The sequence below is a fragment of the Eulemur rufifrons genome, chromosome 3, assembly GCF_041146395.1.
Source record: "Eulemur rufifrons isolate Redbay chromosome 3, OSU_ERuf_1, whole genome shotgun sequence".
NCBI classification, from domain to species: domain Eukaryota; kingdom Metazoa; phylum Chordata; class Mammalia; order Primates; family Lemuridae; genus Eulemur; species Eulemur rufifrons.
Window position 1 is genome coordinate 25,339,231 of NC_090985.1, and position 16,481 is coordinate 25,355,711.

At 43.7% G+C, this 16,481-nt stretch overlaps 1 protein-coding gene across 1 annotated transcript; it reads left to right on the top strand.

The window, feature by feature from the left end:
- Window positions 1-5,015: 5,015 nt before the first annotated feature.
- GML (glycosylphosphatidylinositol anchored molecule like) lies at window positions 5,016-14,789 on the top strand. The gene is made up of 3 exons (XM_069465592.1): window positions 5,016-5,097; window positions 5,682-5,789; window positions 14,494-14,789. The coding sequence occupies exons 1-3, from the start codon at window positions 5,016-5,018 to the stop codon at window positions 14,787-14,789; spliced, it is 486 nt and encodes a 161-aa protein (XP_069321693.1).
- The last annotated feature ends 1,692 nt before the right edge of the window (window positions 14,790-16,481 follow it).

Here is a 16,481-nt window from a genome sequence, read left to right on the forward strand (position 1 = left end):
TCGGGCGGGGTCCCAGGTCCCCCCACGCCCCTTGGAACGCCGCTCCCCCGGGGGTCCCAGGCTAGCCCCACAGCCGCCTAGTCCAAACCGGCTTTGCCCTCCAAGCCTGGGGTCTCAGCAGCCCCCCTAACCCCTTCCACCTGCTGCTCTTTATTTTTCTTTTCGGGCTATTTGCGTAGGGCGTAATTCGCTGTCCTTTTCTTACTGTTGGGAAATAGAAAACTAGACACTGGTTTCCAACCGTTCTTCCTTGTCTCATTCATGGACGCTTTCAGGGCTCTACTTTTCTCTCCGGGTCGCCACTTAGGTGGGGTTTGCATTTGTCGTTTTTGGCATCACTTTGTCCAAAATGTTTGTTTATTTCTACTGGGAATGATTTGGGGGCTCATTTCTTATTTGGAGGCGTTTTTAATTTTCAAACGTGAGGATTTTCTAGTTATCTTTCTGTGAGTGACTTTTTGCTTAGTGCCACTATAGTCAGAAAATGTCCTCTGAGTTTCAAAAATTAATTTTGGTTCTGAAATATGCATCCCTCCTCATCTCTTGCAATACTTTTCCCCTGCAAGTCTGCACTCCCTGACGCTACCTTAACCCTTTCCACCTTTCAAAGGCTCCCCTGCTTTGGGCCACTGTGGTGTGTTTTATTTCTAAATATTTTATCAACTCAACAGTTCTTGCAGTGTGTCTGGTCTGCTGGTAACAACATATCCCAGCTGTTGTCTCAAGTCATCTTCATTTGTGAAGAATATTTTCACATCAGCAGACTAGAATGCTTGGTATTGCTTCCTCCTTGACCATTTTGAAGCTATTGTTCTCTTGGGTTTTGTTTTTCGTAGTTTCTCTTGAAAGATGGCCACCACTTGGACTGTTGCTATTTAAAATATTGTCTTTTTTCCACTCTGCTGCTTTTAAGATTTTTCACTTTTTTCCGATAGTGCAACTGTGATGTGTCTAAGATTGGTTTTCCTTGCATTATTCTGCCTTGGAACTGCTGAACATTTAAGTTTTGGGGTTGATATCTTTCATTCATATTGGAAAGTTTCTATCCCAATAAGTCTTTCAGTGTTTCCTCTCTTCATTTCTCTGTCCTTTCCTTGTGGGACTCCAGTTACATGTGTGCTACACATTGGGCTGCCTTCTATTTATCCATCTTCTGTCCCTGGTTCTTTCATTCTCTTCTGTTTCTTCTTCTGGGTATCAGTTTGTATATATTTTACAGACCTATCTTCGTAGTTTTTAATTTCCTTTTGTACTCAGTCTAGTTGGCTGTTAATGCCATCCAAGTGAATTTTTAAATTTCTAATATTTTGTTTTTCTGTTCTAGAATGTTCGTTTGATTCTTTTTATAGATTTCATTTCTCTATTGGTAGTTTTCATCTCTTTAAAATTGATTTTATCTTTTCTCCTTAATATTTTCATTATAATCATTTTACAACATGTGTATACTAACACCAACATTTTAGTGGATTGTGGTTTACTTCTATTTCTGTTTTATTGATTAGCATTCTTTGCTATTATGACATATGTATTTGGTTGTTTTCCGCAGTTCGTGGCACAGCGCTCCCAAAAGATTTGTAATTTCCTGAGCGATGGGGGTGATAGGAGCATTTTTGGGGTCATAATATTTGGTCTTAATACAGTTGGGCCTCTGTATCTGCAGGTTCTGCATTCAAGGATTCAACCAATGGCAGAGTGAAAATACTTGAAAAAAGAAAAAATAACAGTATGGTAAAAAAAAATTAAACTAATAGTATAACAACTGTGTGCATAGCATTTAATTGTATTAGGTATAAATAATCTAGAGATGATTTAAAGTATGCGGAGGGATGTGCATAGGTTATATGCAAATACTGTGCCATTTTCTATAAGGGACAAGTGGATCCTTGGATTTTGGATTCGTGTGGAGGGGGCTTTCGTGGAATGAATCCCCCTCAGGTACTGAGGGAGGACTGTGTCTGCTTCCTGAGACAAGAGCCTGGGACCCCTGGGATCTCAGGAGTGGAAGAGTGTCTTTTGCAGGCTAATGAGAAAACTGTGGCTGATCATTAGAAAGACGAGGCAGCAGCCCCACTCCCCAGCCTCAAGGGACCATAATGGGGCTCAAGATTGAGGCAGTCACCAACGGCCAGTGATTTAATCAATCATACCTGCACAGTGAACCCTCCATAAAAACCCATAAACCATGGGGTTCAGAGAGTTTTCTAATCGGTGAACACATGGAGATGTGGCGAGAGTGGTGCCGAGAGATGGCGTGGAGGCTTGAACCCCTCTGTCCGTAGCCTGCCCTATGCATCTCTTCCATTTGACTGTTTCTGAGTTGCATGATTTACAGTACACTGATAGCAGTAAGTAAACTCTTTGCCTGTGTTCTGTGAGCTCTTGTAGCAAATTCAGAGGAGGAGGTCTTGGGAACCCCTGATTTATAGCTGGTCAGTCAGAAGCGCAGGTGGCCCAGACTGTGGATTGGTATCTGAAGTGAGAGCAGTCTGTGGCACTGAGCCGGCGACCTGGAAGTTCTGCCCCAACTCCACGTGCTGTCAGATTGTGTTAAATTGTTGGATCCCCACTTGGTGTCCAGAGAGTTGGAGAATTGGTTTGTGTGGAAAAACCCACACATTTGGTGTCAGAAGTATGGTGTTAGAGAGATCGTTCGTAGTATAGTCCCCTGTTGCTACGTCTTATAATCCTGTGCTTTTTTGTTTCATCTTTTCAAACAAATCAATTTAGTTACCTTTATCTTTTCTTTACTATTGTCAGTATAATTTTTTAAAGCACTTGTGTACTATTGTCAAAATCTGAGTGAACTGTGGGTTTATTTCCATTGCTGTTTCATTGATTAGAAGTGACCTATTCCTAATTCTTACATGTCCCGTGGCATTGTGTATAAAATAGCTGTAAAGCTTGTAGGTGGCTGTATGTGACAACCCAGAATAAGTGACAGAGGTGGCGACTGTCTCCATCAGTGGAGATTTATTAAGCCGAAGATTGAGGATGCACCCGGGAAAACACAAACCACAGACAACTCTGTGGCTGTTTTTCTGAAGTGGGATTTGGGAGCTCGGTTTTCAAAGGGGATAGGGCATACAAAAGGGAAAAAGAGGAGGGGTGGGCTGTGAGACGGATGCTTACCTTATGTTCTTGTGAGGCCCAGGGAATCTGTGTTGTACGTGAGATTAAGCAAATGTTAGAGGCAAAATGGGAGTGAAGGAAGCATCAATTATGCCTATGTCTCTGAGTAGGTGGAAGAATGATCTTGTCTTTTCTCTGCTCTGCACCTGGGAAGATAAACTTGTAATCACGTTATTAGTGTGGAATTGAACAGACATTAGTTTTAGGAGCTGGACTTAGCCTGCAGATGCAAAGTTACAACTTGCATGTCCTTGTTGGTGGGAGGCCAGCGAGGAATTTCCCTATGAATGATGTTTGGGGCAGCCTTGCAGACCCGTGAGGCCTCTTCCCTTCCCGCCTGGGCTCTGGCTGATGGGTGGTGTTGGGAGCAGTCTTCATGTGCAAGGAGGTGCGGTGTGACGGGGCCTCCAGGTTCGACCTTCCCTTTTGCATAAGGAGTTGGGGGTGGTCCTGAGATTTTGTTTTCCTTTGCATATGTTACTTCTGGGGATGTCTGCCCTCTCCTCTCTCAGGGAGACTGTGGGAAGGCCTAGTCTGTTGGCCTGCTCAGGAACGGACCCTGGTGGGGACGATTGCAGCTTTGACCAGACCCAGGCCACCCCTGGGGCCACCTCCTGTCCCTAATCCTAACTGAAGCAGATGTGAGCTATGCTCTTTTGCTTCAGCCGAGCCAGCTGCCACTTGTGCAGAGTTTTGAGGCGGAGGCTTGCCTTGCTTTTGGTTCGGTTCATGCGATTTTGTCTCCCAGCTGTGTGCGGCCAGGGAGAGTTGGCTTGACCCAAGCGTTTCCTAAAGCACGTGGCTTGTCTCTGAATCCTGAGCACCGACAGTTTTCCCTTTCTAGGCTTTGACTTTCTCTCTTGAACTTCACCCCACACACCTGTTCCACCTGGGCCGCTGGCTGATGGTGGAGACCAGTGGTGTGATTGTGGCGGGCTTCCTCCAGGAGTACTTTGTCTCCTAGGATCTACCACACCACAGGGATTTTCCTTGGCCTTCTCTGGCCTCCCAGGCTTCCTCCCACCACAGCCCTCGGAGGCTCTCGCATGGGAAAACCTGCTTGGTCTTTAGGATTCCTGGAGATTTCAGACCACTTCTGCCACCTGTGAGCCAGGACAGTACTCCGGTTTGTGTTCCCTACTGGAGTCCCTGTCTATGGCCACCCTGGCTTTCAGCTGGTGCCCAAATTGACAAATGTATCAGCAATGACAACAGCTCACTCCAAAGGGCTCGCCCTGTTTGGTACCTTGGCGGGGAGGTGGGCGTTCCCAGGCCCACAGTGCGGGTTCAGGACTCAGGTGCGAGGAGCCCTGGACCCTCCCATTGCCAGTAACTAACGGACATCTCTGTGGGGTCCAGGTCCAAGGAAGACTTGATTCCAGGGGGGATTCTTTCCGAAGGACACTTCCTAAGCCAAATCGAAACTTGGCTTCTGGCATGTTCTGCACTTGCTCCCCTTCTCCAGTCACTTCACCCCTCGTGTTGTGGAGTTGCTTGTAAGAGCAGGAAATACCTCAGTGGGCAATATTCAGGAATGTTTCATGAGTTGCTTTTGAGGTCCCGAGTCAACCAGTGGATACAGAGGCCTATTTGGGGTGTGGGGACCCAGGGTGAGCTGTGATGTGAAGCAGCACCAGGACCTCTGTGACTCGAGAGGTGACGTGAGTTTGTCTAAGATGAAGGCATGAGCAAGGCGCGGCCCTTGTGTGTGAGTAAGACCTACCCAACCCCAGTCCCTGGCCGGAGAAGCTGCCTGCCCAGTGGGGAAGGCGTTCAGGTGGGTGGGGGGAGAGAACGGGGCTGTAGATGCCGGCAGCAGGAAGCTGACGTGGTGTGCTGTGGCATCTGGTCTTCCTCACCTTCAGGCCCAAGCCCTGCAGGAAATGATGCTTCCCTTTGCCTTACTTCTTGCCATGGGGCTCCCATTGGTGGGAACAAACATCACCACTGCTGTTGAGCATGCTGCTTGTAAGTATCAATCCCTCTCACTGTCTTGAAGGGGGTCAGAATTCACCCAGAGTGGCAGGGGTCTTTGGGAGGGTTGTCTTTGGGTCATCTCAACTGCCCGGGGTCTGCATTGTCAGTGTAATTGTGAGTGAGCACTGGTCTATTTGGGGAGTGTTGGTGAGCAAGCGGAGGGCTAGGCGACTGGAGGACTTCCCCAGATGAGTAGCTAACTGACCAGGAGACCTGAGGGGGCCTCTCGAGTGGCACTTCCCCATGAGGCCAGGCAGGTGTGGATGTGTTGAGGGAAATCCAGGAGGATGCTGGCTTTCTTGGGTGAGGTGGGCCTGGTCTGCAGAGCACAGCAGTCCCACCTCTGGCTCCCAGGGTGTTCCCTCAGACCCGTCCCTGAGGACAGGAAGAGCTCCTGTGTATACCCACTTCTCTCACGGGAGCTGGTCTTGTCCAGAACCAGACAGCACAAAGGGCTGAGCTGTGAAGCGTAGGGAAGTCCTTGGAGGCGGCAGGGAGGGGCTGGCTCTTGGAGGAGGGTGGAATGGGCTGGCAATGGGTGGAGAAGGCTTGATGCCTGCTTTCTCCTCTCTCAGGGACCTATAATTTGGAATGCAAAGAATGTGCGGTCCTGAACAACTTCAACTGTCCACGCAAAAAGAAATGTCCATATGAAATTAGGCGCTGTATGACACTCTCCATTCGTAAGTACCTCTTTGTCATTTTGAGAGGTTGTGGATTAGTGTCCTACCCGAGCAGTTTCAGCAGTTTCGGGGGGCAGGGCTGGTCTGCTTTTGTCTGCACCCAGCCCTGTCACCCTTCCCTGGCATGTCTGTGTCCTGGGAGCGTGCCCCCAGGCACTAGGCTAGGCCCCGTGCTGAGGCTGTGTGCATCATGTTCTCTGAGATGAGGCAGACAGTCCACACATCTGTGATGTCTCTGGGGGTATGAGCACTGCTGGACTTCAAGGCCTCTGCCTCTTGTCTGTCCCAGGTAATATGCGTAGACACCCCAGTATGGCCTGGGTGATCCTTAATTGCCCATTTGCTTTCTGGTCATCTGAGGGGAGGCTTCCAGCTAGGCAGCTCCAAGCACTGGGTGCACCATGGTCTCCTCAGGGCAATGCCTATCACACGCAGAAGGGAAGGCCAAGGATGCAGTCAGGGCAGAGCCTGAGTTTGCAAGATGCTCTTGCTTGTTACGCAGAGGCCTCTAGTGCTCTGAGAAAGGTGTCCCTCTCCCCAGGGCTGTACCTTAGAAAGATGTATGGTGAGAGGCCCAGTGACCAGTCAAGCACCAGGGAAGGTGCAGCCCCCTGGCCCCTGCCATACCCAGTGTCTGGGGTTGTGTTTGTTGCTTCACATGTCATTCTGTGTTCTAAGCTCTGTGCAAAAACTTCCTCTGATTGCCACTTCATTGTAGCAACTGCCGCTACCGTGTGGGCATCTGCTGATTTGGGACATGGGTAGGAAGCTGAGAATCTGGGCTTTGTCTATGCAGGGGGCCACCTCTGGGAAACTTCAATGGGTTGTATGCTGTCATTTAGGGGTTACTGCTCCTGAATGAGGCGAGGAACTATTTTTCCAAGAATCTCCATCCCTGTGTGGCTCTTGGGTGTAGTTGGCAAAGAGAGGAACTAGACTGAGATGTGCAAGGTTCAGGGGAAGCACAGACCATTTCTATGGAAGATCAAGGTCTTTTACACCATGATGGACACCAGTGGACCCCAGCTTGTCCTCACTCTTATCCTCCGTCACGTTCATCCCCTCTTCTCCACTCGTGGGCCTTTTCACCAACATCGGTTCCTAGGCCCCAGTCGGTGCCTGGCCATTGGCCCATACAGATGACAGGTGCTCCCATGGAGCAGTTTGAACATCTCTTCAGGAGACCCATTTGTATGTCCCTAACTGGGAGGACAGAGGTACCTGGCTTTTGAATGGCGTTTGGTATTTTCCTAAAAACTTGTACTTTTCCACCCTGCCTCAGCTTCAAGTGGACCTGTGTCTGGGCTGTTCCTTTTCAGGCTCCCCGACTCACATGCCTTTCTTGGCTCCTTCCATGGGCATGGAAACTATAAGATCTATATTTCATAACTTGTGGGGCTCTGTTTTCATGGATGAACCCTGATGGATACTTGGACAAAGAATTTATATGAGCCTTTGGCAGAGGTTTGGGAATGCTAGAATGCTTGGACATTTTCCCCTTTGGGATATTTGCTGAGTTCTGGGGCTGTGCAGGATGGTAAGCAAAGGACCTCTATGAAAACCTTTTGAATATCAGCAACTGAGAGCTTCCATCCACAACGAACATCAACTAGATGTTGTTGGAGGAACGGACACAGATCTATGGAGCAGAAGAGAGAAGCAACAAATAGCCCCACACGAATATGCCCAAATGACTTTTTTTTTTTTTTTTTTGAGACAGAGTCTTACTCTGTTGCCCAGGCTGGAGTGCAGGGGCATCATCACAGCTCACTGCAACCTCACACTCCTGGGCTCAAGCGAGCCTCCTGCCTCAGCCTCCTGAGCAGCCCGGACTACAGGTGCATGACACCATGCCCGGCTAATTTTTTTTCTATTTTTCAGTGGAGACAGGGTTTTGCTCTTGCTCAGCCTGGTCTGGAACTCTTGAGCTCAGGCAGTCCTCCTGCCTTGGCCTCCCAGAGTGCTAGGATTTCACAGGCATGAGCCACCGTGCCCAGCACCCAACTGACTTTGGACAAAGGTGCAAACACCATCAATGGAGGAAGGCTCACTTCTTCATCATTCATACTGGGAAAGGAACCTGCACATCAAACGTTGTGTAAAAATCAACTCAAAATGGATCATGGGCTTCAATGTGTATGGTCAAAGTCTAAAACTTGCAGGGAAAAAAACACATAAGAAGAAATCTTTATCACCTAGGGAGAAACAGAGAGTCTGGGACTTGGCACCAAAGCATGACCCATCAGAGCCATCTTGTGACATGGGGCTCAGCCAATTGAAAATCTGTTGTTCTGTGAGTGACCCTGTTAACAGGATGGAAAGACAAAACACAGCCTGGGAGAAAATGCCTGTAAATCACACATCCAACAAAGAACAAGTATCTTGAACACATGAAGAAATCTCAAAGTTCAACAGTCAAATGCAACCAGTCTCTTTAGAAAATAGGCAAAAGTCATAAAAAGACATTTCACCAAAGTGGATTCACAGATGGCACATAAGCACAGTAATAGATTCTAGATATCTTTAGCCATTAGGGAAGTGCAAATGAAAACCTCAGTTAGATGGCCCTAGTCAGAATGACCAAAATAAATAATGGTGACGATACCTAATGCTGGCGAAAATGCAAAGACACCACAGCCTTCATAGACTGCTGATGGGACTGCAAAATGATGCAGCCACTGTAGCAAACATTACAGTAGTTTCTTTAAAAACTAAAAATCAACTACCATACTTACCTAAAATTGCATTCCTGGGCATTTTTTTCCACAGAACTAAAAACTTGTGTTCACAAAAAAACATGTATGTGGGTGTTCATAGCGGCTTCGCTTGTTAACATCCCCAATCTGGAAACATTCTAGATATCCTTCAATGGGTAAAGGGTTCAGCAAACCCCAGAGTGTGTCCACACCATGGGATGCTGCTCAGCACAAGATAGAAACCAACTGTTGATACACATAACTTGAATGAATCTTCAGGGGTTTCTACGGAGTGAAAAAAAGCAATCTCCAGAGGTTACATACCATATGGTTCCATTCATGTAACGTTATAGCAATGACAAAGTTATATAAAGAAACACCCACTTAGTTTTGCAGAGGAACAAGGAGAGGCGTTGGATGGAAAAGAGGTGTAGCCGTGTGGGGGATACTTGTGGTTACACTGTTCTGTGTTCTAACTGTTTTCAATGCCAATACTTTCCTTGTGGTAGGTACTATAGTTTTGCAAACTGTTATCCCTGGGAGCAACTGAGTAAAGTGTACACAGGATCTATCTATTATTTCTCTTAAGTGCATTTGCATATACAATTATCTTGAAATAAAATATGTAATGAAAAAGAAGTTAAGAAACGAACACACCACTAACTACATTAGCATTAAAATCATTATAATTGGCAGCCTGGGACTTTCAGAGTAGAGGAAACAATAAATAGTATTTTCTCTTTACTAGAGATATGCTTAAAATAAAGACACAAAAAGTTTAAAAATAAAATATGGAAAATGGTATACGTAAGTAAACATTATCTAAAGAAAACATGTACATGCACTCAGGCAAAGTAAACTTCCCAGCAAGAGCACTACTTATGTGAAGAGCAATATTTTATGAAGATGAAGGGAACTACCAGGAAGATGTCTCAATCTAAATCTGTATGTACCAAATAACGTAGGACGAAAATATATATGGAAAAAAAGGGACTTAAAATGTAGGCAAATCCACAGTGATATAGTTGTCATCAACACACACCTCTTCATAGCTTCTGAATGCTGTCACAAGGAGACAGAACCTACTATGGCTATAGTCCAGGGGTCGGTGAACTCTTTCTGTAAAGGGCCAGATACTGAATGGTTTTGGCTTTGTAAACCATCTGGTCTCTGTGGAAAGTACCTAACTTTGCCTTTGTATGGGTGGAGCCAGAAATGATAAGTAAACATTATTGTTGCAGTGTTCCAACAAAGGTTTATTTACAGACACAGTTGGTGGGCTGGCTTTGTCCCCTGGGCTCTTGTTTGCCAACCTCTGCTCTAGAAGGTCTGAACTACACCATCAGCAAATGAAATACCCACACCTATACCATCAGAGCCAGGAATTAGCAAATAGACATTCTTTACAAGGGTACGTATGATGTTTATGATATTGGCATTTACAAAATTAATGACATGACATAACACAAGCACCAACAAAGTTCAAATGACTGGAACTAGTTAGAGTTCCTTCTTTATGACAGTGAAATTTAGCTAGAAATCATCGTGAACTAGGATACCCCCAACTTCATGGGAATTAAGCAGAGTATTTCTAGATGAAACCAATCACACAAAAGAGAAGCGACCAGAGAAATAAGGAAATACTAAGGTCTGAATGATGATGAAGATATGACATGTCAAATGAGTGGAAAGTGGCTGAAGAAGAGATTCAGAGCAAAATCTCTACCAGCACAGTCAGATAGCAGAGGGAACAAAGGCTGGAAGCGTCTGAGCTTCCACTGAAGAAGCTAGAAAAAGAAAGAAAAATTCCCCCAAAGCAAGGGGGAAGGAAATATAAAGAGGACTGAAGAAATCCTTGAAACAGAAAATAATATATATAAAATCAACGAAGTCAATAAGTGGTTCTTTGGAAAGATTCATAGTTTGGTGACACCTAGTAAGAAAAATCAAAGACAGAAAAATAAAATTCACATTTCCAATATCAGAAATGAAACAGGAGGCATCATCAGACCTTACAAAGAAAATAAGAGGCCATGATGAATAGCCCCTCTGTGGTAACTTTGAGATTCTTGATGAAATGAACAAAAACTTTAATAACAGCCATATCTGACCCACAGTGAAATTGTAATGCTGATGTGTCCTGTTAATGAAATGCAATCCTTTATGAACCCCTCCCCCCCACCAAGAAATCTCCTGGCCTGGATTGCTTCACTCGCAAATTCTTCAAAATATTTATGGGAGAAATAACACTGAACTTACACATGCTCTTTCAGATGGTAAGCAAGGAGGAATTGCTTCCTAACACGTTTATGATGGTAGTTTCATCCTATTACCAAAACCCAGCAAAGACATTGCAAGAAAGGGAAGTTATAGACCACCTTCTCTTATGCCAATACCTGCAAAAATAAATACTAACAAAATATTAACCAGCAAAACCCTGGATTTACATAAGTACATCCAATGCCATGCAGTATCCTGGGTGAGATTCTGGAACAGGAATAGAACAGTAAGGAAAAACAGATGAAATCTGAATAACATGAGTTGTGTTAATAAGAATTTATTAATATTTGTTCATGAGTTGTGACAAATGTACCATAGGGATATAAGTAATGTGAGAAAACGGAACTGGATATGAGGTGTGTAGGAACTCTGTCCTATCTTTCCAACTTTTCTGAAAATTTAAGACTATTTTGAAATAAAAAGTCCATTTACACATGCACGTGTACGTGTGGGCATGCACACACAGACACACACACATCATGGCCACTACTTCTTGGATTCAATTTCAGAATTGCTGTGTGGTTTACAATTTGAAACCCACTAGTTTAATCCAGCGTATTAACAGAGAAAAGGAGAAACATGATTGTAGAAGCTGAAACTTTTTTGATAAAGTCCAGTACCTTTTCCAAATTAAAAAAAAATCTCTGAGGGAAACGAAAGCAGAAGGGAAATTGCATATCATAGAAATGATGAGAATTAAATGAGAACATATCAGAGATTTTCCCCTTGAGGTGAAACATGAGATAAGATGACTCCCATCACCACCTCTGTTCCTCATGGAACTGGAGTTCTTAGTTCAGTAAGGCAAGAGGAAGAACTGAAACGCTTGGAGACTGGAAAGAATTTAAACTGCTGCTATTCACCAGAGATAAACTTTTCAGATAACGAGTGACTTTACCAAGGACCCTGGATGTAAGATAAGTATTCAAAAAATCAATTGTCTTTCCATACAGCAAGAAACAAATTGAAAATAAAATTTACAAAAAGAATCCTATCTTTCAAAGCACCACAAAATCAATGCCTAGGAAGAATGTAACTAGATTTGTGCAAGATTTCAACACCAAAACTGCAAAAACACTGTTGAAGACCTAAATACACGGAATAATACACCATGCTTATAGGTCATGAGACCCAACAGAGTAAAGATGTCTGTTTACCTCAAATTAATGTATGAATTGAATAGAATTTCAGACTCTCCACAGGGATATGTGTATGTGTGTGTGTGTTTGTGTATTGACAAGTTGATTCTGAATGCTTACTGAAATATAAAAGGCTAGGAATAGCCAAGGCGATCTTGAGGAAAAAGAAAAAAAGCTGGAGGACTCGTGCTCTGAACTATCAAGATTATTTATATAGTTTAATTGATTAAGATAGTTTGGTGTTGGATCCTCTGGTCAGGATCACAAAATAGAACACCGGAAGAGAAAGAATTCAGCAAAAGCCACATAAATCCAGTTACTTGATCTCTGACAAAGTTGACCCTGCCATGTAGTGGGGGCAGACACTTGTGTGCCTTACATAGTGGTGGATATGTTAGATATTTATACACAATATTTGTAGTGTACAAAAGAAGCTGTTTCAGGTGGTTTGTAGATGTCAATGTAAATACGAAACAAAGTTTTTAGAGGAAAATGTAGAATAATGTATTTGTGTCCTTTGGGAATAAGAATTTTGAAAACGGAACAAAATAGGCACATAAGAATGAAATTGAGAAATTGGATTATGTTAAATTTCACAACTTCTGCTCCTAAGAAAATACCTATAAAACAGGAAAAATGCAAGCCACAGATGAGGAGAAAGCATTTCAAAACATGTGTCTGGTAAAGCAGGAGCCTTGAACCTTTTAAGCACCAGGGACCTGTTTCATGGAAGACAGTTTTTCTTGGATCGGGAGCAGAGGCCAGGGGTAGGTGTGCAGGTGGAGCTCAGGTAGTGATGGGAGTGACGGGGAGCGGCTGTAAATAGAGATGAAGCTTTGCTCTCACGTCCATGGCTCAAGGGCTCCTGTTCATAATATGTAAGGAAATTCTGCCTACAGATTAATAAATAAAAAGCAGATCATCCAGTAGAAATTTGAACAAAATACTTAAAAGAAATATAGCAGAACATGATATCTGAATGGGTAACAAATGTGTCATTCAGTGTCTTTCTTCTTGATGGAAATGCAACTTAAAACCACAACACAGTAGTACCACAAGAAATGACCAAATATCCAAAAATGACCATACCAGATGTTGTCAAGGTTTTGAAGTGTACACAATCCTTTGGAGTATAGATAGGTTCAACCCAGTCTGGAAAACACTTCTACATTATCTGCCGAAGTTGCCTATCCAAGACTCAGCATTTCTACTCCTAGGTACATAGCTAATAAAAAATGTCAGGCAGGCTCTTCTGAAGACAAGTACAAGAATATTCATTGCAGCAGTATTTGGAGATAAAAGCCAGAAACAACCATTATGTCCATCAACCGTAAATTGTGGTATATTCATCAATGTAATGGTACACAGCTATGAGAATGAATAGTATACAACATGCAAAAACAGGGATGAATTTCATAGACAGTAGAGCAAAAGAAGCCATACACAAATACAAACATAATGCATGATTTCATTTCATAAAGTTCAAAAACACGGAAAACTAATACATGGACTTAGAAGCCCATATCCTTCTTCTCTGTGGCCTTGGCTGCTTCTAGTAGAGTCTGAGTGAGGAGTTCAAGGCTTTCATCCAGCTCTGTTTCTTAAGCTGGATGCTGATCACATGCTTGTGTGCGCTTTGTGAAAAGCCACTGAGCTGTCAACTCGTGATTATGTACTTTTCTGGAGGATGTGGAAGTTCAATAAACTTTTTAGATGGAAAATAAAGGAAAACGGTGACTGGTTTTTAATCATTAGTTCCTTCTGGTGTTGTAGAGGAGGCCAGACCCAGAACCATGAAGGGGTAAGTCAATTATGGTAAGTTCCTGAATAAAGTATTTGTGTAGATACTGCGTAGGCTACAAGGGGAACAGAAGTAGTGGTGAGGACCAAGATATATAACCCAGGGACTCTTGAAGGGGACCTTAGGTGGAGCTTTGGTCAGGGAGCACTGGTTGACAGAGGCTACTGGGTGAGCCCTCTAGTGAAGGCAGTCACATCACTGTGCAACCCTAGTGGTAATGGTGCGTCAGGTCTGTGCTGGGAGGAGGCTGGCATTAAGGGCTCATCGGCATTTATATGTTGGTCCAGGAGCTTGAAACACCAGGCTGAGGGTCCTGGGGAGAAGCTTACCCTAGAGGGGTGTTGCCAACGGCAGAAGATCAGGTTAAGGCCACATTAATACGGGCGCCTCTGTTAAAGGTCTGTGTGATCGCTGGGGCATAAGTTAAAGCATCATTCGTAGTCTTCATTTAATATCTAAAGCTCTAAAATTCTTATGACAAAAAATGAGTGGGACGTTGTATTTGTATAGCTACATGACAGGGTACCATGATATACCATTTTGGGAGGGCCAGAGGCAGTCATGAAGATGGCAGCTTGGATAGAAAAATATCTGCAGAAGAAGTTGTTCTTAGAGTAATGAGACCATCTAGTGGAGTTGAACATTCTCAGTAAAGGATTCTAGACAATGTTGTAACAGTTGGAAATGTAGAAATGAGTTACTTACGGTTGAATGTGAGGCGTGTGTGCTTTTATATTTACAAGCAGAAAATGTGAAGTCAATGATTTTAATCACTACTTCATTTTTAGGTGTGAGCTCTCGTGAACTACTCGTTTATAAGAACTGTACAAAAGACTGCAAATTTGTATATGAAGTTGAAGTGCCTCCTGAAGCCCCAAGAACTGGTTTCAGATCTAATCATTTCTATTTTGTTCGTTGCTGTAATGGCATGGTTTGCAATGAGGGAGGACCTACCAATATTGAAAAGGACATAATCCCCGATGAAACAATTGAGGAGGAGCTTCCAGAAGGAACTGTGCGTTTCGGAGAGTCGAAATGTGCCCTGATCCTTGCCTCTGTCATAGTCAGCAACACACTGACTTGAGAACCGCTCCTGGGAAGGTCTGTTCATCTTCCCCCATTCCTCAGAGAAATTTTGCTCTCCCTTGCTCCCTTGTAAATCAGAGAGGCTGTTCCACAGTGCCTCCAGTTGGCCCACTTATGGTTTATTTTAAGAGAGAAATAAAGCAAATCATTGTTTGTTGAAACCGTTCATGAACATTTGATTGCCTGCATGTACTCAGACACCCATAGTGCAGTCTCTAAGCAGATCTGTTCTTCTCGATCTTACTACATACTCAGGGATTACTTCGTGATTTTAGTACAGTCATGTGTCACTTGATGGAGATGTATTCTGAGAAGTCTGTCTATAGGTGATTTCGTCACTGTGCGAACATGCCAGGGTATACTTACACAAACCTAGATGGGCATAGCCCATTGCTCCTGGGCTACACACCTGTACAGCATGGTACTGTACTGAATACTGTAGGCAATTGTAACACAATGATAAGTAGTTGTATATGTAAACATAGAAGAAGTACAGTAAAAATACAGTATACAAGGTGAGAACTGGCACACCTGCACAGAGCGCTCACCATGAATGGAGCTTGCAGGACTGGAAGCGAGTGGTGAGTGAATGTGAAGGCCTAGGACATCACTGTGCACTACTGTAGACTTTATAGACACTGGACACTTGGGCTGCATGAAATTTATGAAACCTTTCTTTCTGCGATAGTAAATTAACCTTAGCTTATTGTAATGTTTCTACTTTATAAAGTTTTCCATTTTAAAAAACTTTTGACTCTTAGTAACACTTAGCTTAAAACACAGACACATTGTACAACTGTACAAAACATTTTCTTTCCTTATTCTCCAAGCTTTTTTCTATTTAAAACATTTTTAGTTTATTTTTTAATTTTTAACCTTTTTTGTTGAAAATTAAGACACACGCACACAAGCTAGGCCCACACAGGGTCAGGATCATCCGTATCACTGGCTTCCACCCCGACGTCTTGGCCCACTGGAAGGTCTGCAGGGGCAACAACACATGGAGCTGCCATCTTCTATGATCATTATGCCTTCTAGATACTTCCTGGAGGGCCTGCTTGAGCCTGTGTTAAAGGGTTTTTTTTTGTTTTTGTTTTTTTTGAGACAGAGTCTCACTCTGTTTCCCGGGCTAGAGTGCCGTGGCGTCAGCCTAGCTCACAACAACCTCAAACTCCTCGGCTCAAGCAATCCTTCCGCCTCAGCCTCCTGAGTAGGTGGGACTACAGGCATGTGCCACCATGCCCGGCTAATTTTTCTATATATATTTTAGCTGTCCATATAATTTCTTTCTATTTTTAGTAGAAATGGGGTCTCGCTCTTGCTCAGGCTGACATCAAACTCCTGAACTCAAACAATCCTCCCGCCTTGGCCTCTCAGAGTGCTAGGATTACAGGCGTGAGCCACCGCACCCGGCCTAAAGGTTTTGAAATGTCACTTTAAAAAAATATAAATAGAAGGAGTACACTCTAAAATAACAATAAACGTATGGAATAGTAAATTTGTAAACCAGTAATATGGTTTACTATCAAGCATTATATACTGTATGTAATTGTATGTGCTATACTTTTACGTGACTGGCAGCGCAGTAGGTTGATTTACGCCAGCATTACCACAAACACATGAGTAACGTGTGCTATGACATTGCAAAGGCTATGATGTCACTAGGCGATAGGAATTTTTCAGCTGCGTT

Bases quoted from the DNA above. Each gene is read 5' to 3' on its own strand.
- GML (XM_069465592.1), top strand. From the start codon at position 5,016: ATGCTTCCCTTTGCCTTACTTCTTGCCATGGGGCTCCCATTGGTGGGA. The intron at 5,098-5,681 runs GTAAGTATCAAT...CTCCTCTCTCAG, and splicing joins TGCTGTTGAGCATGCTGCTT to GGACCTATAATTTGGAATGC. The intron at 5,790-14,493 runs GTAAGTACCTCT...CTTCATTTTTAG, and splicing joins CTGTATGACACTCTCCATTC to GTGTGAGCTCTCGTGAACTA.